Below are 22,416 nucleotides of genomic sequence, written 5' to 3'. Positions count from 1 at the left end.
TACATTTTAATACATATACTTACCGCAAAGGGAATCCAGAGAAGGGCTGTTTTTTGGAATCGGTGCTCTGGAAGAAGCCAAATTCGGTGCAAGTCTGATACACCCACTGCCTGCCTATAAAAAGATATTTTGACTCCGTTTAATTACATTCTTCTCATGGAACTGATACATGAGGGTTTTTTTAATTTTTAAAAAGGGCTTTGAGGATTGACCAATACCCTTTTATTAAGGGCCATGCAAGTCTTGGTTTCCCCAAATTCTGACCATAAGTCTGAACATCCTTTCATGCATTAAACTACTAAAAAAACCCACTCTTTTTTCCTCCTATCATGTTACCAGTGAACGGAAATAGCTATTATGCAGACAATTTCTTACTTTGGACGAGAGAGATCTGGCCCGGAACAAAAAAAAGACAAATGATCCTACGCCAGTGCATTTTTCCTTAGCCCTTAAAAATCTTGATTATATTACAGCACAATAAAATAAGTTTTTGAAGCCTAAGTCACAAAATCTACCAATCAAAGTATTGTTCACATCAGAGCTTGAAATTTCTGGAAGGTCGGCTGCTGTTGACAGTGAAAATTTCAGGCTCACTAGGAGAATCTAAGAGATGATAAACCACTGACAACAGCTAATGGTCAGTATTAACAAGAAAAAAAACCCCAAACCAGCAGCATGGCCTAGTGGATAAAGCACGGCCTGGCAGCTAGAGGATCTGGGTTCTAATCCCGGCTCCACAACTTGCTTGCTGTGTGACCTTGGGTAAGTCTCTTAACTTCTCTATGCCTCAGTTTCCTCAACTGCAAAACGGGGATTCAGTCCCTGCTCTCCCTCCTCCTTGACTTGTGAGATGTGTGGGATAGGGACTGTATCTAGCCTGATCGACTTGTATCCACCCTAGTTCTTAGAACAACGCTTGACACATAGTAAGCACTGAAATACCATTGAAAATAAAAAACACCCAAATTCACTTACTGACCAACTTACTCATCAAGAAAATTAGCTCCACTTGGACCAGTGCAGAGCGACTCCCAACCAAATGGAGCCCACGACCATCTATTTGGAGACTAGCTCTCACTTGGAGGAGATTGGATAAATACAGCAGAGCTCGTGTGATCTAGACTTTGAATGTAGTTGACTGGTTGACTAATTTCTCAATTGCCAAAGCGGAATTTTAGGGAAGATTTTTTTTTTTTTTACCTCCTGTTGCAGCTGGCCCATCCCAGGAAAAGTTAGTCATTTCCTGCACATAATTACTGTAGCTCGCATCCAGACATGTCATTTCAAAAGCGTTCAGCAACAGACGAACAACTGTTGCATATCTGTCGTATGGTGTCCCAAGTGAAATATCGGACATAATGTCACACAGCACGTTGATAGTGATATTTGTCCCCTTCACTCCCTATGAAAGCAAAGATTTCAGTTCTTAAAAATATATGTATTGATATTAATAAAAAATCTGGACCAAAGTGAAATCTATGGTATTCATTGAGCTCCCTTTGAGTGCAAAGCATTATACCAAGCATTTGGGATAGTGCAACAGAAGCAAGGCACAAATTTCCTACTTAGAAGGCACTCTCACAATCTGAAGAGGGGAGACAAAGACAGGTAAAAGGTAGTCACAAATACTGTAAGCAGGACGAATAAGGATATAACAGGACGTAGTACCAATATACCTGGATGAATGGCTGAATAGATCATTGAATACACAAATGAAAAATATAAATAAACATATAGGTTCATAAATTCTGAAGGTATAATTGCAACACATAAAAGCCAAGAATGGCTGTTCGGTTACTGCAACTAGAGTACTATGAATTATTCAAGAAAGGCAAATTGTATGGTCCTTGTGGATAGGGAATCTGTCTACTAACTCTGCTGCACCGTACTCTCCCCAGCGCTTAGTACAGTGCCTGGCACATAGTAAGCACTTAACAAATACCATTTAAAAAACCCCAAAAACTTGCAGGCAGAAGAGTGGGTATGAGCTAAAGGTTATTGGCAAGAGTGATGAGAGGGAGATATACAGTGCTCTGCACACAGTAAGCGCTCAATAAATACGATTGAATGAATGAATGAATTGTGACCTTAACTTTGGACTCGATAGGCACGAAACCTCACATTATAGGTAAACTGAGTGTACAGATGGAGTGTTTCTCTGGGTACTTCCTATTTTTATTTTAAAGAGCTCCCATGCAACTGTCACCTCTTGTTCACTAGATGTTCTTGTGCCCTGCCAGTGTTCAGAACAATGTTGGTACCTCATTCATTAAGAAATGATCACTTGTTATAATGGTTTTGCAAAAGTACTCTATCACTGTCCAGTTTAGCTTGACAAAAGCCATCAATTTTTGCCTCTGTAATGTCAAATTGCAGGAAGAGCAAAAAGTGGATTTTCTCACTGGCCCATTATGGGCATGGATCGTATCTGCCAGTTCTGCTGAATTGTTCTCTCCCAAGCGCTTATTACGGTGCTCCCTCAATAAATGCCATTGACTGACTGGTTAAACATTTTTAGGGAGGATGTGATCTGCTATTGCAACCTTATCTCTATTCCTGATGATTTCTGTGTTTTGGCATTAAACTTTTCATGACCAAAATAAACCATGAGGTTCTAATTAGAAGGTGGCCTGGTGTTTTTTCCATCAAAGCACTAAATCGGTTGGCTTCATCAGCCCTGACAAATGCTGTAGCCTGCAGCAGTCCTAAGCATTCAACAAATTTAATTACTGGGCCTCGAATTAACTGCAGACTATGGACTTGCTACTTCCTCCCCACACAGTGGAGGGTCATAGCTTAGTATTACATTCTGACTTGATAAGTACTTTTAAGAACATTATTTTGAAAAATGACTGTATAAGTACTCTGACCAAACCATTTACCCATCTATTTTTTAGGAAGATGGACCTTTAGTTAATGGTGTGCCCTGCCATTTTTCTAACCTTGGATTTATTCAACAGAGAAAAATTCCAAAAATCATATGTATGTAGTCAGGGCCATCAGACATTACTTCATACAGGATAAGTACTAACACGTGGCTCAGTGGAAAGAGCATGGGCTTTGGAGTCAGAGGTCATGGGTTCAAATCCCGGCTCCGCCACTTGTCAGCTGTGTGACTTTGGGCAAGTCACTTAACTTCTCTGGGCCTCAGTTGCCTCATCTGTAAAATGGGGTTTAAGACTGTGAGTCCCCCGTGGGACAACCTGATGACTTTGTAACCTCCCCAGCACTTAGAACAGTGCTCTGCACATAGTAAGTGCTTAATAAATGCCATCATCATTACTATTCTTGAGAACAGAAAGTCACCAAAAAAGTATAAAGAAAAAGGAACAAGATTTAGTCCACTTAGTCCTTATCAATTTGCAACTTCATGGTTTGAGGTGTTGCTTAATTCTGGTGACCTCTTTGGCCACTTGTTTCATGGTCATTCATTCATTCATTCAATCAATCGTATTTATTGAGCACTTACTGTGTGCAGAACACTGTACTAAGCGCTTGGGAAGTACAAGTTGGCAACATATAGAGACGGTCCTTACCCAACAACAGGCTCACAGTCTAGAACTTGTGAGCCTCAAAAGGCAAGCGATTGCCTGCTTCTGAAGCAGCGTGGCTCAGAGGAAAGAGCCCGGGCTTTGGAGTCAGAGGTCATGGGTTCAAATCCCGGCTCCGCCAACTGTCAGCTGTGTGACTTTGGGCAAGTCACTTAAGTTCTCTGGGCCTCAGTTACCTCATCTGTAAAATGAGGATTAAAACTGTGAGCCCCCCGTGGGACAACCTGATCACCTTGTAACCTCCCCAGCGCTTAGGACAGTGCTTTGCACATAGTAAGTGCTTAACAAATACCATTTAAAAAAAAAAAAAAAGACCCAGAGCTGGGTTTTCAAGGTCACAGGCTCCATGAGCCTTCCCTGCCCAGTAGAGTTTACAGTCCTTTCATGGGATGCTATATAAGATGGTTGAAGGGAGCAGTGGACCCCAAGAGTGATAGGGAGACATGACCTTGTGAACACGAGCGCCTAATTATATGTTTACAATAGGACTAATCGGCTACCGACTTCAGAGACTGCAATGAGCTTCATAACTCTAATTCCTGGGAATGCAAGGTTGACTATTACAATCTTGATGCCTCAACAACGAGATATTCATCTGAAGAGTATGCAGGACTTCTCCTCTGTTGACTGCAGTTCATTTAAATCAATCAATGGTATTTACTGAGTGCTGACTGGGTACAGAGCAAGGTACTAAGCACTTGAAGAAGTAAAATACAAGAGAGTTGGTGGACAGGTTCCCTGCCCTCAATGAGCACACATTTTAAAGGTGGAGAAAGGCATTTATATAAATAAGTCACGGATGTGGACATAAGTGTTGTGGGGCTGAGCGTGGGGTGAATACCAAGGCTTTGAAGGAGAGGACAGTGGTGGTCTGGCTGATATTGAGGAGGAGGAGGAGGAGAAAGGAGTTTCAGGCCAGAGGGAGGATGTGGGAAAGGGGTTGGCAGTGAGATAAGAAAGGGGCACAGTGAGCTAGCTGGTGCCAGAGGAGCGAAGTGTACAGCCTGGACTGTCTGTACAAGGAGATCAGTGAGGTAAGATAGGAGGGGGCAAGTCTATTGAATGCTGCTCATGAGAATCGTGACCAAAGCAGTGGGCAAAGTTCATAAAAAGTCAAATAAATTTGTCAAATGTTGTTACTTATTAGCAGCTCTGGTAAAAGGTTTTGTGATACAGAAGTGGCTAAATGAGTTTTTTCCTTATTTATGGATTTTTAACTGTTCCGTCCTATTACTGCTTCCCATTAAAGAAAAGAATTGGCTTTAGAGGAAAAGGTTGATCTGTTAAGGTTGAGCCACTCACAGTTTTCCTGCTCCTCTTAGGTATTACTGAAACCTGGCTCACTCAACATGGTAAAGTCTCCCTGGCCTCTCTCTAATGGAGGGGGGCCTCATTGTCTATCCTCCCCAAGACTCCTTGGGGAAGTGAAAGAATCCGGCATTCTCCTTGCTACCCCAATGCCACTTTCACAGCATCCCATCTCATTCGTTCAATCATATTTATTAAGTGCTTAAAGTGTGCAGAGCACTGTACTAAGTGCTTGGGAAAGTACAGTACAACAATAAATAGTGACATTCCCTGCCCTCAACGAGCTCACAGTCTAGCCCCATCCCTCTCTTTCCCCTCCTCTGAAGCCCGCAACATCTGTGTCTTCCACCCACTCCAGTTAAGTCACGGTCATCTACCGACCCCAGGCCCCACCTCCAATTTTCTGAATGATTTCCATCCCTCTTTCCTTCTCTCTTTATCCATCACTTCCTCGATCCTTGGGAACTTCAATATCCATGTAGATATCCTCAACGATCCTTTCATTGTACACCTCTTCTCTCTCCTCAGCTCCAGTGACTTCCACCCTACCTTACCCACTCACCAACTTGGAGACACAGTTGATCACATGAACTCTAGTCACTGTACAATCTCTATTCTCATGAACTCTGAAATTCTTCTCAGACCACAGTCTCCTCACCTGCTTTCCTTCCACATACCCTATTTATTTATTTATATAAATACTCTATTTTATTTTGTTAGTATGTTTGGTTTTGTTCTCTGTCTCCCCCTTTTAGACTGTGAGCCCACTGCTGGGTAGGGACTGTCTCTATATGTTACCAACTTGTACTTCCCAAGTGCTTAGTACGGTGCTCTGCCCACAGTAAGCGCTCAATAAATACGATTGATGATGATGATGATGATACCCACTCCCCGCAAATCAGCCATATTTCCCATAGAGACCTCCAATCTTTCAACCCCCTCCAATTTTCTAAAGTCAACATACCCCATTTGGTCTCCATATCCAAAATATCTTTTCTTCACGTGCAAATCAGCACCCTCAACACAATCCTCTCCACTGACCTCTAGTCATTAATTTGTTCATTCAATCGTATTTATTGAGCGCTTACTGTGTGCAGAGCACTGGACTAGTCCATTGCTCCTGTGCCCCTCTGCCAATCTCATACCACTAACCCGCAACCCTAGATGACCTGCACAGTACACTTTCTCCAGTGATGATGGTGACCCCCATCATCGTCATCAGCTGTGGAGCACTCCAGGTGGAAATCCAGACACCGGGTTGACATCCATTTACAATTCATCCTCCCCTACTTTAACTCTGCCCTCTGCCGAGCAACATTATTTCTCCATCCTTATTCACCCCCATGCCCACTGGCAGGCCTACCGTTCCAGATGTTTAACTTCCTCCTCAAACCTCTGTTCACCCTCCCCTCTCTTCCCAAACGCTCTGGCCACAAATTTTATTGTAAAATGGAAACTCTCCCTCGCTCCTCTCCAGGCCCTCCCTCCTCCTTCCCCGCTCTTGCACGTCCCCAGTTTCCCAGCAGTATCGCAGGAGACCTTTCCCTCCTCACAAAATCTACCCCCCGACCTGTGCCTCTGACCCCATTCCTTCATACCTTATCAAAACGCTTGCCCCCTTCCTTCTTCAACCATTCACTTTTCAATGGCTTCTTCCCCACTGCTATCAAACATGTGCTCTTGTATACCCTATCCTAAAAACACCCTTCCTTGACCCCACGGCTTCCTCCAGTTATTGCCTCAATCTCCCTCTTACTACTTATGCCCAAGCTCTTTGAGTGAGCCGTCTACACCTGCTGCTTCCACTTCCTCTCCTCCAATTCACTCCAATCTGGTTTCTGCCTCGTTCATTCCACAGAAACTGCCCGCTCAAAGGTCACCCATGACTGTCTTGACTGCATCATCAGCCTCTATTCCAACCTAAACCTTCTTGACATCTCAGGTGCCTTGGACACTGTGGATCAGCCCCTTCTACTTGAAACAGTATTCAATTTTGGCTTCATTGACACGTACTCTCGAGGTTCCTCTCCTATCTCTGACAATCTCTTTTGCAGATTCCTTCCTCCCTTTAACAGTAGGGTCCCCCAGGGCTCAGTTTGGGGTCCCCTTTTATTCTCCACCAACACTCACGCCCTTGGAGAAGTCATTCGCTCCCATGGCTTCAACTACTATCTCAAATTTACCTCTTCAGCCCTGCTCTTTCTCCTCTGTAGTCTCACATTTTCTCCTGCGTTCAGAACATCTCTACATGGATGCCCCACTGTCACCTCACACTTAACATAACACTTAACAGAGAAGCAGCGTGGCTCAGTGGAAAGAGCCCGGGCTTGGGAGTCAGAGGTCATGAGTTCTAATTCCGGCCCCACCACTTATTGGCTGTGTGACTTTGGGCAAGTCACTTCACTGTGCCTCAGTGACCTCACCTGTACAATGGGGATTAAAACTGTGAGCCCCATGTGGGACAGCCTGATTACCCTATATCTATCTACCCCAGCGCTTAGAACAGTGCTTGGCACATAGTAAGCGTTTAACAAATACCATCATTATTATTATTACCATTAACATGTTCCATGTTCTTCTAGACTGTGAGACCATTGTTGGATAGGGGTTGTCTCTGTTGCCAAATTGTACTTTCCAAGCACTTACTACAGTGCTTTGCACACCGTAAGCGTTCAATAAATATGACTGAATGAATGTTCCAAACAGATCCCGATCTTCTCACCCAAATACTCCCTCTCCCTTTTGTGTCACCTATGCACTTGGATCTGTATCCTTTTAACACACTCGTTATTCACCTCACCTTCGGCCCCAGAACCCTTATGTACAGATTTTTAATTTATTTTAATGTCCACCTTCCACCCTAGAGTGTAAAATCTTTGTGGGCAGGGAACACGTCTACCAACCCTGCTATACTGTACTCTCCCAAGCACTTAGTATAGTACTCTGTAAACACCACTGATTAACTAGACCTTTAAAACAATTATGTAGGCATTGAAAATATCTTTCTTTAATGGCATTTGTTCAGCGCTAAATATGTCAGGCACTGTACTAAGCATTGAGGTTGATACAAGCTAATCAGGTTGGACACAGTTCCTGTTCCACATGAGGTTCGCAGTAATCCCCATTTTACAGATGAGGTAACTGAGGCACAGAGAAGATAAGTGACTAGCCCAAGGCCACACAGCAGACAAGTGGCAGAGCCAGGATTAGAATCCAAGGTCCTTCTGACCTCTGGGCCCGTGCACTATCTGCTATGCCATGCTGCTTCTCTACTTCACATTCAACCCACTGGAGAGATGTTTCCTATTCGAGCAATTAATGATGATATTTATTGAGCACTTTCATGTACAGAGCACTGCACTGTACACTTGGAAGAATACAGTATAGTTGGTAGACATGCTCCCTGCCCACTTACAATCAATTCATAGCAATGTAAAGATTTAAGTGTACTAAGCATTACTGGTTAATAAGAGGAAACATCATCATCATGACACGAAGTGTCAAAAACCACTGACAATGATGATGATGATGATGATGATGACGATGAAGGGTCCAATGTGTACATGGCTGCAGGGACTAGGAAATAAGCACAGCTTTCACGTTCTCCTTACTTAAGTTCTACACCCGTCTATAAGAGCTATGAAATGGAGTTTCCCTTTTGTACTTTGCTAAGGCCACGCACAAACTTCCCCAGGTCACAGAAAACCTTTAACTCCAGCATCCTAATTAGTAGCTTCACACAAAACATCCTCCTCACCATTTTCAATCTGCCTCTTTAAATTCCCCTGTGAAATATACTCAAGTAAAATCCTTATTCACATTTCCTATCCATAGGAATCCCTCAGAGGAATGGATTATACAGTGACTCAGTAAAGGCAAACTGAAAACACAAAAAGGCTCTGACTTTCCTTTTCTCATTACCAAAACTTTAAATTACCATCAGAGCTTCCAACATGACTAAAAAGGCGATATAACCACCGTTTTCATATACTTTTTGTGGTCTAGAGAGCTGCAGTAGGCTACAACATTGTTGTAAGTAGTCCTGAAGAATGCTAAAGGAGGAAGCATTTTATATTAATAATAAAATTGACTGCAAAAGTCAGGCAACTTAGACTTTGTTAATTCATTCCTTTTCTAACAAAATTTTAACTAAGCCAAACACTGGGGTAGAAACAAAGTTATCAGACTGGATACAGTCTCTGTTCCACATGACAATCTATTTTATCCCCATTTTACAGTTGAGAAAACTGAGGCCCAGAGAGGTAAAGTATACTTCCCAAGAACACACAGCAGATCGGAGGCAGAAATATGATTAGAAAGAACCTGTCTCCCAACCTCCAGTCCTATACTTTTTCCAATAGGCCACATTGTTTCTCTATCACATAATGAGAAATTAGGAGAAAAGGTTGAATCACACTGAGAAAATGGTCCCTTTTAGAAAGGGACAAAAAGGTCCTATAGTTCCTATAGCATAAGCACTTTGACTATACTATATTTGTAACAGTTCACTGATTATTTATTTTGTGTTTATTTCTTCTGTTAGACTCCAGTTCCTTGAGGGCAGGGATGGGGTCTTCCACCTCTTATGTACTCTCCCTCAGGCTTAGTACAATTCCGCACATAGCTGGAGCTCGAGGAATCCTACTGACTCATCCATTTGGGAATTTTTTTGCTCCTCTGTCATTTCAATCCCAAGTAACACGACATGCCATTCTCATTTGAACTTTCACTTTAATCAAAACGTATTTTTGGCACAGGCAAAACCAAGTTTGCAGAAGTTTGATTCGTAGATTGGATGGGAAAATTAAAAAACTTAACGGCAGCTCCCAATTTTGTCTTATATACAGTTACATCACCAGTTATATTCAGAATTCAAGGTAGCATCTGAAGTGTTGTCCACATCAGTAGAATTTAGCTATGTGAAATTCACCTTAGAAGGTCTAGAAGGGTTGACATTTGCATAAGATAAGAAATAAAGCTAGCTATTGTAAATAGCTGGGCTTACTAGTGTCCCAACCAGTCAGTGCTTTACGGGGCATTAAATGAGCGGTCACAAGAAGAGGGAAGCCAACTCAGTACATGGTATTTTTTAATGGTATTTGTTAAGCACTTACTATGTGCCAGGAATTGTTCTAAGCACTGGGGCATATACAAGACAATCAGCGTGGACCCAGTCAATGCCCTACATGGGGCTCACAGTAGTAATCCCTATTTTACAGATGAGGTAAAGGAGGCACAGAGAAGTGAAGTGACTTGCTCAAGGTAACACAGCAGACAAGTGGCAGAGCCGGGACAAGAACCCAGGTCCTTCTGACTCCCGTGTTCTATCGACTAGGCCCATGCTGCTTCTCTGACCTACAATGAACAGGTCAGAAAAAAATATTGGTTTTAAAGCACCACCAGGAACTATGGACACACTCTATGGAGAGAGTGTTGGGGAAAATAGACTGGGAAGAGAGAGATGAGAAGGAGAAGGAAGTGAGAGACCTAATAGTAGATCTATACCCACCTTCAAAAGCCTACAATTCTGTTATTTTCCATTACCTAATCATTTTTGCTACTGTGGGGTCCTTGTGAAAGGCACTGTTGATACTGTCTTTACACTGAAACGATAAGATTAGGTTTAACATGGATAAACTAGTTTTGAAAGTCTATGACTAAGTTCCCAAAGAAGAGCTATTCCTTGACATTACGGCCTTTTAAGTGACATTTTTTCCCCTGAAATAAAAGATGCAAAAGAAGAGGAAAGAAGAAATGGGATTTAAAAAAATGTATTGGCAGACATACCCTTGTCACTCACTTGGTACTGGATCATGCTAAATAATTATGGTTTCTATGGACTGGACTGGTTTAATTTTTGTCTAACTAGTCATTTCTTTGGGCTGGGGATTTGTACTTGGTTTAATTTTTGACTAAGAAAACATTCAATTCCCAGGCATTTTGACAATTAGACTTCTCACCCCTTGCCCCATTCCTATTTTCTGACAAGTTATTCTCCCCTTTGATATTTCTTTTTTGCTTACCTCAAAAGCTCTGTTATCTTCATTGTACTGAACCACATCCATGAAATTACTAGCCAGACTTTCAAGGAAATATGCAGAGTCCATGTTTGAGTTTATCTGAAGCTGTTCACATAATCTGCGGGAAAGAAAACACAGTATTAGTTTCCAGGACACTTTGACATATTATTCCATTTTAACTTACTGTCCTTAATATGCAGAATATAGTAAAGAGAGACAACTAAATAGCTTTAAAAGGTTAGCTGTATCGGGGCTTTTACTTTGCAAAGAAAGGGAATTTTGAATTCTAAAAATCTAACCAGAAAAAAATTCCAAGCAATTGGTAGAGATACGTCAGTGAAACCCAAGAGTTTCAGCTTGAGAATGAGTATTAAAGCTTGAGAACAAGTACTAAAACTAAGTATCTACGAGGTGCTGAAAAATGCTGGACACAGCACGTTTGGTTTGTTTTCGTTTTGTGATTTGAAACAAAAGAATTACAAAACTGAACACTTAAGTTTTGCTGACGCTTTGCATCAGTATTTAACACATATAAAATGTGCTTATTTATTAAACGTGATAATCATGGTAGCCACAAGTACCTTTGCTACCTTGACGTTACTAGTAAACAGAAGACAGTGGGGCCACAGGCCCAGGGCAGCCATTATCTTAACATTTCCCCTTCGACTCCTCCTGCCCCTCCAATCAATCAATCAATCGTATTTATTGAGCGCTTACTATGTGCAGAGCACTGTACTAAGCGCTTGGGAAGTACAAATTGGCAACACATAGAGACAGTCCCTACCCAACAGTGGGCTCACAGTCTAAAAGGGGGAGACAGAGAACAAAACCAAACATACCAACAAAATAAAATAAATAGGATAGAAATGTACAAGTAAAATAAATAAATAAATAGAGTAATAAATATGCACAACCATATGTACATATATACAGGTGCTGTGGGGAAGGGAAGGAGGTAAGATGGGGGGATGGAGAGGGAAATGCCCTCAGATAGTACCGGTGCTAATAAAATAATAATAGTTTTTGTTAAGCATTTACTAAAGTGCCAGGCACTGTTCTAAGTGCTGGGATGGATACAAGATAATCAGGTCGGACATAGACCCTGTCCCATGTGGGCTCACTGTTTTACTCCCCATTTCACAGGGGAGGAAACAGAAGCACGAAATTAAGTGATTTTCACGGGTCACACAGCAGACAAGTGGGAGATGTTGGGATTATAACACAGGTCCTCTGATTCCCAGGCCCATGCTCTTTCCTCCAGGCTACGCTGCATCCTATGGAACTGTAGCTACGGATTCTTCCCAACCTCAGGGATAGACAGTCTTGTCAGGCCAGGGAGAAGAGGAACAGGAGCCCTCTTCACTTTTTCCACGCTGACTGCCTCCGGGGCTCTGAAGCAGACAGGCGACCACACCATCACCCCTGTTTCCCTCTCCCAGATCCAAAAGACCTGCCCGCTTACCCATCTCTTCCCGCCCCTACTCTTCTGACTCTGCTGGTAATCGAGTCAAATGTGTTTTATTTTGGATTCCAAGTTTGTTGACTGATGCTCATTTTAAACGGACATTTCCCGAGAAATATTCGAAAGACCCAAAGCCATATTTGTATGGCTAAACACCTGAAGAATCAAGTCAAACCTCTTTGAGATTACTAATGCCACAGAGTCATCAAATTCTGTCACCCGTAGTTCATATTAATTGCTCAGGAATTCACAAGATAGTTAACACAAAATAATTGGCCGTGTACCGTACAGTGCACTAGTAAGTATGGTATCATTCAGAACTGCCTCATCTGCCCAAAACAAAATAGATTTTGGTACAGATTTGTTTTTGCTTCTTTACATATAAAAGACTGCACCCCAAAATGAAACTAAACTCATCAGTGGTTAAGAAAAACAGACTAGCCAAAATACTGGCTACAAAGGACCCAGTCATAAAGACAGAGTCAGAGACAGTGACAAGGAGAGAGAAGAAAAGAGAGAGAGAGAGAAAGAAATCTGCCTTATTTCTGAATAATCACCACCAATTTGAATGGTTCTCATTCTGCTGGACTGCACATCAGGACAGATTAATGTAGAATAAGGCTAGTTATATCGCAGTTTTCAGTGCCATTCCAAACTAGCCTTCCTGGAGCATTTCGGCTGTGATTTCTACTCCACTCTGTAGAATACTGCAGAGGGGGTGGAAGACAGGTAACTAAATTTTATTCAACAGAAAAAAACAAAAAGATTGTTCAGAGACATTATTTTCCTAATTGACAATTGCTCCATTTCTTGAATCAGTCAATCAATGGTATTATTGAACACTTACTGCATGCAGAGTGCTGAGCTAAGGGCTTGGGAGAGTACAACAGAGTTGGAAGACAAATTTCCTGCACACAAGGAGGCTGTGGTTTAGACTGTTACTTAGACTGCAAGCCCCATGTGGGACAGGGACTATATCCAAGCTGGTTAACATATCTACCCCAGTGCTTAGAACAGTGCTTGACACAGGGTAAGTGCTTAATCAATACCCTTAAAAAAAAAAAAAGGAGAGCGAGAAGGCGCTTAACAGTCTAGAAGGTTTGAAAGTTACGTGTTGCAGCTCTTGGGACAAAGCAGAAGCCAACGCAACATCTCTTTAGCTTACATAACATTACATAGATTTGATATTCACATCCCATGATTTTTGAAGGTTTTGTGTTTTTACCAGATGGCTTCTTTTTGAGAGGGGGGGGGGAGGGAAGAGATTGGTTCCACTGAAACAATTTGATAAGGCAGTTCAAAATTAAACGGTTAGTTAATGTTTTGACAGCTACACCAAACTTCTACAGAACAAAGTCATATATCCAAGGAAGAGAGATTCTGTGGGCAGAGGAAGACTCAAGGGAGAGAGGACTGGCAGGTGCAAGAACTGGTAGAGAATTGCCCTAACCAGTGGAGGAGATTCAGTAACTCAATTTAAAAAAACGAAAAAACAAAAAAAAACCCTCAGTGCATTTTGGAAAATACTTTTTAGTCACCTGCCAAAGTTCAGTTGATTTTTCTCCTCCACCAGTCAGAATTCAATGCGAGTAAAAGGGAGTTTTCTTCAAAGCTAAAAAGAGCCTGAGGTTAGAATTCAAGGCAACCTCATTAAGAGAGGTTGACCATACTAATGTTAACTAAAACTACATTTTTCATCTAGAATGTTCTACAGTATTGTAAACATGTAAGGTAAGAGAAAATGGATTGGTCATTTTAATTTGCTTTTAATTAATTTTTTTTCTATGTGTACCTCTTTTGTCCAATTGTAAATCCTTTGCCAATAAGGGGTAGCGTGGCCAGTGGAAAGAGAATAAGACCTGAGTCAGAGGGCCTGAGATCAAAACCAGCTCTGCCAGCTGCTTGTTTCTGTGACCTTGGGCAAGTCACTTAACTTCTCTGTGCCTCAGTTTACCCAACTATAAAATGGGGATTCAATGCCTGTTTTCCCTCCTACTTACACCATGAACCCCATGAGAAGCAGCGTGGCTCAGTGGAAAGAGCCTGGGCTTTGGAGTCAGCGGTCATGGGTTCAAATTCTGACCACCAATTGTCAGCTGTGTGACTTTGGGCAAGTCATTTAACTTCTCTATGCCTCAGCTACCTCATCTGTAAAATGGGGATTAAGACTGTCAGCCCCCCGTGGGACAATCTGATCACCTTGTCACCTCCCCAGTGCTTAGAACAGTGTTTTGCACATAGTAAGTGCTTAATAAATGCCATTAAAAAAATGAGGTATAGTAAGCGCTTAATAAATGCCATTAAAAAAATGAGGTATAGGGACTGTGCCCAACCTGATTAACCCCAGTGCTTAATATACTGCTTGTCAGATAGCACTTAATACAATAATGCTAACAGTGTCTCATACCTTCCATGTAACTATCTTCACGCCAGAGAAGCTCTCTAGACAAATGAGGCCTTTAATAATACACAGTACTCTCGACGTTAGACGATGCTAGGAATTACAATCAAGGAATAGCAATCAAAGGGTAATTACATTTGAGAGGGTAGCATATGCATATTTTCCATCTACTCTAATAGCAGATTTCCATATTACCATCATCCATTAGATGGCAGTTATGGATATACCATGACAGAAGCAAGGGCCTTCCCGCTACTCTGAAGGCATTTTCCAAATTTCTGGGATACGTTTTTCTGGCTTTCTGGCCCGGGGGTGGGGTGTGAAGAGGGAATAATCCGAGCTCTAAATTAGATAATTGGGACTTTAGTATTCCCTCTATTCCCTGCAGGCCAGATGACAGGAGACAGCAAGCCTTAGTGGATAAAGCTGGGGCCTCGAATTCAGAAGAACCTGAGTTCTAATCCCAGCTCCACCATTTGTCTGCTGCATGACACTGAGCAAGATATTTAGCTTCTCTGTGCTTCAGTTCCATCACCTGTAAAATGGGGATTAAGACTGTGAGGCTTCCTGGATTTATTTCTTTTCTCCCTCCAACTTTCACCTCAAGACTCCTGTACCACCTAAGCACTTATGAACTCATACCCACCTGTAGCACTTCTCTACCTACTGACTTCCCTTCTTTTAGACTGTGAGCACACTGTTGGGTAGGGACTGTCTCTATATGTTGCCAATTTGTACTTCCCAAGCGCTTAGTACAGTGCTCTGCACATAGTAAGCGCTCAATAAATACGATTGATGATGATGATGATGATGATGATGATGCTTAGGGATGTATCTACATATCCATTTTCTTTTCTGTTGACTTCTAAGTTATTTTGTGTCAGTCTCCCATGTAAGAGTGTCAGCTCCTTGAGGGCAAGGATTTTGTCTTCTAACTCTGCTGTATTCTCTCAAGTGCTTAGTACAACGCTCTGCACAGTAGGTGTTCAATAGAATTGACTAAGGAAGAGATGTGCTTTGTACCATAGAACAGTGTACAGCAACATATAAGCATATAAAAGGTCCAGTTATTTTAAAATGTTCATTTCTAGCCACCGTGTATTTTAGGACTAGTATTCTGGGTAATTGGGAGTTGTCAAGCTGTTTTCACTCGTGATACACCTTAAAATTGCTTGACAGTTTTCTGATAGGATGATTATAAAATCCAGATTAGCCAGAACAGTTCCAGATTTTTTAAGTAATCCTGAACTATAAACAAATCCAACACTCACTCTCCCTCTCCCCTCCGCCACACACACCACCCCAACTTCAGAACGGGACTATGCCCGCATGGTGAGAAGCCTGAAACTGCTCCTCTTACTGTATTTATTGCTATCTTTGTTTCTTTATGTTTTGTTGCTTTATTTCAATCTTTAATAAGATATCTGTCACCAACCCTCTCTCCTCACATTCTTAAACTCGTGAGCCCCTCTGGGGCCAGGAGCCACATCTAATTCTTGTATTTCTCCTCAGAAGGCATTACAGTGCTGTGCATACAGTAAGTGCTTAAAAAATACTACTGGAGGAATAAATGAACGAGAAGGGCCCAGTACTGTTAAATTCAAGCAGTTCTTGAATTGCTACACCCTTTGATATTGTAGCTATTATTGTCATCATTAGCAATAGCATTTGTGCTTACTGTGTGCAAAGCACTGTACTAAGCATTTGAGAGCCCAATACAGGGTTGGAAGACGCATTCCCCTGCCCAAAATGAGCTTACGGTCTAAAGGGATACACAGACAGTAACATAATTTATAATATACAATTTAAATAATAGTTTGTTTCAGGCCAAATGCATGTCTATCTCCCCCTTCTAGACTGTGAGTCCGTTATAGGGTAGGGACCGTCTCTATATGTTGTCGACTTGTACTTCCCAAGCGCTTAGTACAGTGCTCTACACACGGTAAGCGCTCAATAAATAAGACAATGAATGAATGCAGGGTTGGAAGATGCATTCCCTGCCCAAGATGAGCTTACGGTCTAAAGAGGTACACAGACATTACCATAAATAATTTATAATATACAATTTAAATAATAGTTTGTTACAGGCCAAATGCCTGTCTGTCTCCCCCTTCTAGACTGTGAGTCCGTTATAGGGTAGGGACCGTCTATATATGTTGTCGACTTGTACTTCCCAAGCGCTTAGTACAGTGGTCTACACATGGTAAGCGCTCAATAAATAAGACAATGAATGAATTATGGTACTAGGGAGAGGAAGGGAGGTGGAAGGGAGGAGCAGGAAGGAGAGGACCACGGGAAGTAGAACAAACCAGGGAAGGCTCAAGACAGAGAGGTACAAGAAGAGTAACCAAGGGAGAGGACAAGGGTATCTTCTAAATCCCTCAGAACGTGGTTATTCACCCAGGAAACCTTGACTCTTTCATTCAATCGTATTTATTGAGCGCTTACTGTGTGCAGAGCACTGTACTAAGCGACTGTTTCCACAAGGATAAGTTGTGAATGGCTTGCTCCATAAAACTATGGCTGTGGCAGCATGAAAATCTAAGCAGCAGTGTGGCTCAGTGGAAAGAGCCCGGGCTTTGGAGTCAGAGGTCATGGGTTTAAATCCCGGCTCCGCCAATTGTCAGCTGTGTGACTTTGGGCAAGTCACTTCACTTCTCTGGGCCTCAGTTACCTCATCTGTAAAATGGGGATTAAGACTGTGAGCCCCCCGTGGGACAACCTGATCACCTTGTAACCTTCCCAGCGCTTAGAACAGTGCTTTGCACATAGTAAGCGCTTAATAAATACCATCATTATTATTACGCTAAAAAGGTCTATTTCTTGGTTTGGATGATCAGAACAGGTCCTCAAGACCAGAGTTAAATTATCCTGGGCCTAAAAATGGTTGTGGGCACGCATTCATTCATTCATTCAATCGTATTTATTGAGCGCTTACTGTGTGCAGAGCACTGTACTAAGCGACTGTTTCCACAAGGATAAGTTGTGAATGGCTTGCTCCAAAAAACTATGGCTGCGGCAGCATGAAAATCTAAGCAGCAGTGTGGCTCAGTGGAAAGAGCCCGGGCTTTGGAGTCAGAGGTCATGGGTTTAAATCCCAGCTCCCCCAATTGTCAGCTGTGTGACTTTGGGCAAGTCACCTCACTTCTCTGTGCCTCAGTTACCTCATCTGTAAAATGGGGATTAAGACTGTGAGCCCCCCGTGGGACAACCTGATCACCTTGTAACCTTCCCATCACTTAGAACAGTGCTTTGCACATAGTAAGCGCTTAATAAATACCATCATTATTATTACGCTAAAAAGATCTATTTCTTGGTTTGGATGATCAGAACAGGTCCTCAAGACCAGAGTTAAATTATCCTGGGCTTAAAAATGGTTGTGGGCAAGCATTCATTCATCATTCAATCGTATTTATTGAGCGCTTACTGTGTGCAGAGCACTGTACTAAGCGCTTGGGAAGTACAAGTTGGCAACATATAGAGATGGTCCCTACCCAACAGTGGGCTCAACGACGTTCCTAAACATCCTTCAGGTTAATATGCCACTCACTACTATTAGATGCATTTTTGCTCAGACTCAGGGAGCGGCAGAGTGTTGCAGGCTGCCAGATTCTTGGGAACGCCCCTGCAAGGTAGCACCAGCTGCAAAAGCTGGGAAAGTTGGGGGGAAGAATGCGACTTTTGCAGATCATCATCATCATCAATCGTATTTATTGAGCGCTTACTATGTGCAGAGCACTGTACTAAGCGCTTGGGAAGTACAAATTGGCAACATATAGAGACAGTCCCTACCCAACAGTGGGCTCACAGTCTAAAAGGGGGAGACAGAGAACAAAACCAAACATACTAACAAAATAAAATAAATAGAATAGCTATGTACAAGTAAAATAAATAAATAAATAAATAGAGTAATAAATATGTGCAAACATATATACATATATACAGGTGCTGTGGGGAAGGGAAGGAGGTAAGATGGGGGGATGGAGAGGGGGAGGAGGGGGAGAGGAAGGAAGGGGCTCAGTCTGGGAAGGCCTCCTGGAGGAGGTGAGCTCTCAGCAGGGCCTTGAAGGGAGGAAGAGAGCTAGCTTGGTGGATGGGCAGAGGGAGGGCATTCCAGGCCCGGGGGGATGATGTGGGCCGGGGGTCGATGGCGGGACAGGCGAGAACGAGGTACGGTGAGGAGATTAGCGGCGGAGGAGCGGAGGGTGCGGGCTGGGCTGGAGAAGGAGAGAAGGGAGGTGAGGTAGGAGGGGGCGAGGGGATGGACAGCCTTGAAGCCCAGGGTGAGGAGTTTCTGCCTGATGCGCAGATTGATTGGTAGCCACTGGAGATTTTTGAGGAGGGGAGTGATATGCCCAGAGCGTTTCTGGACAAAGATAACCTGGGCAGCAGCATGAAGCAGATCAGCTCCAACTGCTCCCCGCTGCTGCTCTCACCTGCTCAGCCATCAGGCCCATCTGTCTTCAGGCACCCTCCCCGTCACCTGCTCTCAGAGAGGGAGGCCAAGAGGAAGAAGGCCTCTGGTACCTTCTTGCCGAAAACATCGAAACAAAGGCAGGCCCCAATCTACCTGGAACCAGTCGAGCTGACAGGATAATGAACCGATCCTGCCCCTTGTCCCTACCTCCTCATGAATCTCCTCCCAGCCCAGATCCACTTGGCCGAAAGTGAATGGTTTGAGGAGGATAAGGGCTTTTACGTCAAGTCCAAATTCAGCAGGCAGCACCTTCTAGGAAATGTAGTCTCACAGCCTTGATTAACAGTGAATTTATCGCTCCTCATCTTATAAACATCAGGGTTTCAGAACTTTACCCTTGTGAGCCTAGACACAAATGTAGTCTCTTAGCCCTGAGGAATGGTAGGGGTACCTCTCTCGCTTTATAAAAGCCAGGGCTCCACATCTTTGCACTGGCTAGCTTGGACACAAAGTTGAACCTTTTAGGGAAGACTTCGATGTCACAGTGGTTAATAGCTCGCTTAGTTTTCAACGGTTTGAATTTGTACATGGAAGAGCAATTAGAAGCATCATGAACAGCACTTAGAATACTGGCTGCATCAAGTGAAAGCAGAAAGTTCTTCCAGTTTGTTTAATTTGGTCAAAGTAGGATTTGGGGAAAACCTTAGTCTAACCATCTGCACTTATATCCACCCCAGCACTTAGTACAGTGCCCGGCACTTAGTAAGTGCTTAATAAATACCATTTTCTCTCTCTGTCTCTCGCTCTTCTTCCTTCCTTCTGTCCCTCCCTTCCTCTGTCCCCTTTCCCCCTTCTCTCTCTTCTCCCTCCACCCCCAGATTAACAGTGATTTCCATCAGTGATCATGCCAACTTGTACTTCCCAAGCGCTTAGTACAGTGCTCTGCACACAGTAAGCGCTCAATAAATACGATTGAATGAATGAATATAATTTCCATGCCCTTTATGACCGATTGTTTCACTGACACCAGAGGCTAGCAGCGATCTTCCTAAACAAAACGATCTTAGCATGATCAACAAAGTGAGTGTCCTTTCACAACTTCTTGTCTTATGGTCGTATAGGACAGCGAGTCACTTATTCTGAGCCCCAGACAGAGAGTTAATATATTTAGTTCATACACCTACCCTGGCTGTGTCTGTTTGTAAAAGCACTGATGAACAATCTGCCAGCATATTAAAAACTGTACACTTGGTCCTACAATTGGCATAAAAACATGGGGATTTTTAAAAATAGTCTCATTTCATAACTCCAATTCCTCTGCCTATCTGTAGGTAGCACTTGGGGCAAAAACGCCTTTAAAAAAAAAAAAAACTTTCACCTTAGCCTCAGAAAAGTCTCCTTCTAACAACCCCATTTCCAATAAAGGTCAACCAGGTAATCTATATCACCGAAAACGAACACATCTCCTGCCTCAGTCCTTTGGGGCACCACAATGTTGAAAACAGAAAAGCACTTGTTTGAGGATATGTAATGAGAGGGCCCACCAAGAAATACTTTCTTCACTCAACAGTGCTTAGCACATAGTAAGTGCTTACCAAATACCATAAATACTATGAACAAATACTATTTTTTAAAAAGGAGACAGAACTATTTATAGAAAGCCTGAACTTAGCTGCACGTCTGGTATCGCTGTGGATCAAGAACATCCCTCAAAGGGTTGAGAGGCAGCGAAGGCTACTGAAAAAAAGCACAGGGATGGGAATCAGGAGAACCTGGGTTCTATTCCCAGCTCCACCATTTGTCTGCTGTGTGACCTTGGGCAAGTAACTGAACACTTATTTTATGCAGAGCACTGATCTAAGCACTGAGGAGAGTACAAGAGAAATTAACAGACACATTCCCAGCCGATAATGAGCTCCGTCTATAGATTAAGACTGTGAACCCATGTGGGACGGGGACTGTGTCCGATCTGGTTAGCTTGTATCTATCCCAGCGGTTGGTACAGATATAGATAGAGAAGCAGTGTGGCTCAGTGGAAAGAGCACAGGCTTTGGAGTCAGAGGTCATGGGTTCAAATCCCAGCTCTGCCAACTGTCAGCTGTGTGACTCTGGGCAAGTCACTTAACTTCTCTGTGTTACCTCAGCTGTAAAATGGGGATTAAAACTGTGAGGCCCCCGGGACAACCTGATCTCCTTGTAACCTCCCCAGCGCTTAGAACAGTGCTTTGCACATAGTAAGCACTTAACAAATACCATTATAATTATTATTATTACAGTGCCTGGCACATAGTAAGCGCTTAAATAATAATAAAAAACAGACCATGAAGGCCCAGAGCATAAAGATTACCTCTACCTTGTCACCACTGCCTATATCAGGCCATCAGAAATGGCTTAACCCATTATTTGGGAAGGAAAAACTCATGAAGGATAACATGCCCCAGTGCTCACCATTTTTCAGGAGCTGAAGGATGAGGAAATAATGTGCTGAAGGATGAGGAAATAACGTTCGGGAATGGTTGCAATCAGCCCTTCCCCAAGATGAAGGAAAAAGAAACAGAAATCAAAGGGAATACAAAGAAAAATAGATATCTGAGGGAATCCATAGCTAGTTGCTCCTTCCCCTCCCCAAAAGGCTCAAGGTAAAGGTTGAAGGAAAACGGCCACCGTGACAGAATAAAGGATAACAGACTGCAGAAAATACTGACCCTCATAGTCCTAAGTCATCACTGGAAATCATCACGCTTTGTCTTATAACTTGTCACAGTTTGCTTTTTACACAAATGGTGTTGGTAAAAGACACCTTAAAAATGGTCCCAAAAAGGGCTTCACATAAGCCATATTTAAAAATAGATATTTAATGTCAACCGTAGCACACTGCCCGCTTCCTTAGCCACAGTTCAACTATCAGAACTCTTCCTGTCACCTTCCTCCGCCCACCTATTTAGCTGCTACCTCCACCTCTTCCTCATTAGCCAGCTGGCCACAGTCAGGCTATTTAGAGGCCCTGAAGGCTTAGAGGCCAATGGCAAGGGAGTGCGATTCTCACCTGTACTTTCCAGGGCTAAAAATTACCTGCCCCACCAATTGGCAGGGCAATGTTTAGTCCCAGTGATCTGGAAGCAAACCTGCCCTAAGGGTGGAGGAGGTGGAGCAGACCTGCAGCAAAGGACTTCACCCCAAAGGAAGCAGCAGATGTTTTTATTTTTAAATGAATGAGCATTGTTTCATTGTAAAATATTTCTCGACTGTGAGCCCAC

The 22,416-nt window shown here is 42.8% G+C and overlaps 1 protein-coding gene across 1 annotated transcript in view; it reads right to left on the bottom strand.

Annotated features, from left to right (window-relative positions):
* PRSS16 (serine protease 16) overlaps positions 1-22,416 on the bottom strand; it is a 52,010-nt gene that overhangs the window by 5,478 nt on the left and 24,116 nt on the right. Inside the window, exons 5-7 of the mRNA XM_038749648.1 lie at positions 10,883-10,997; positions 1,201-1,402; positions 24-114 (exon numbers count right to left, since the gene is read on the bottom strand). Coding sequence (XP_038605576.1) covers positions 24-114; positions 1,201-1,402; positions 10,883-10,997 — 408 coding nt within the window. The remainder of the gene's footprint in view (positions 1-23; positions 115-1,200; positions 1,403-10,882; positions 10,998-22,416) is intronic.

The sequence above is a fragment of the Tachyglossus aculeatus genome, chromosome 7, assembly GCF_015852505.1.
Source record: "Tachyglossus aculeatus isolate mTacAcu1 chromosome 7, mTacAcu1.pri, whole genome shotgun sequence".
Lineage (NCBI taxonomy): Eukaryota > Metazoa > Chordata > Mammalia > Monotremata > Tachyglossidae > Tachyglossus > Tachyglossus aculeatus.
Note: the sequence above shows the minus strand (reverse complement) of the source record. Positions and strands in the feature narration are given on the sequence as shown.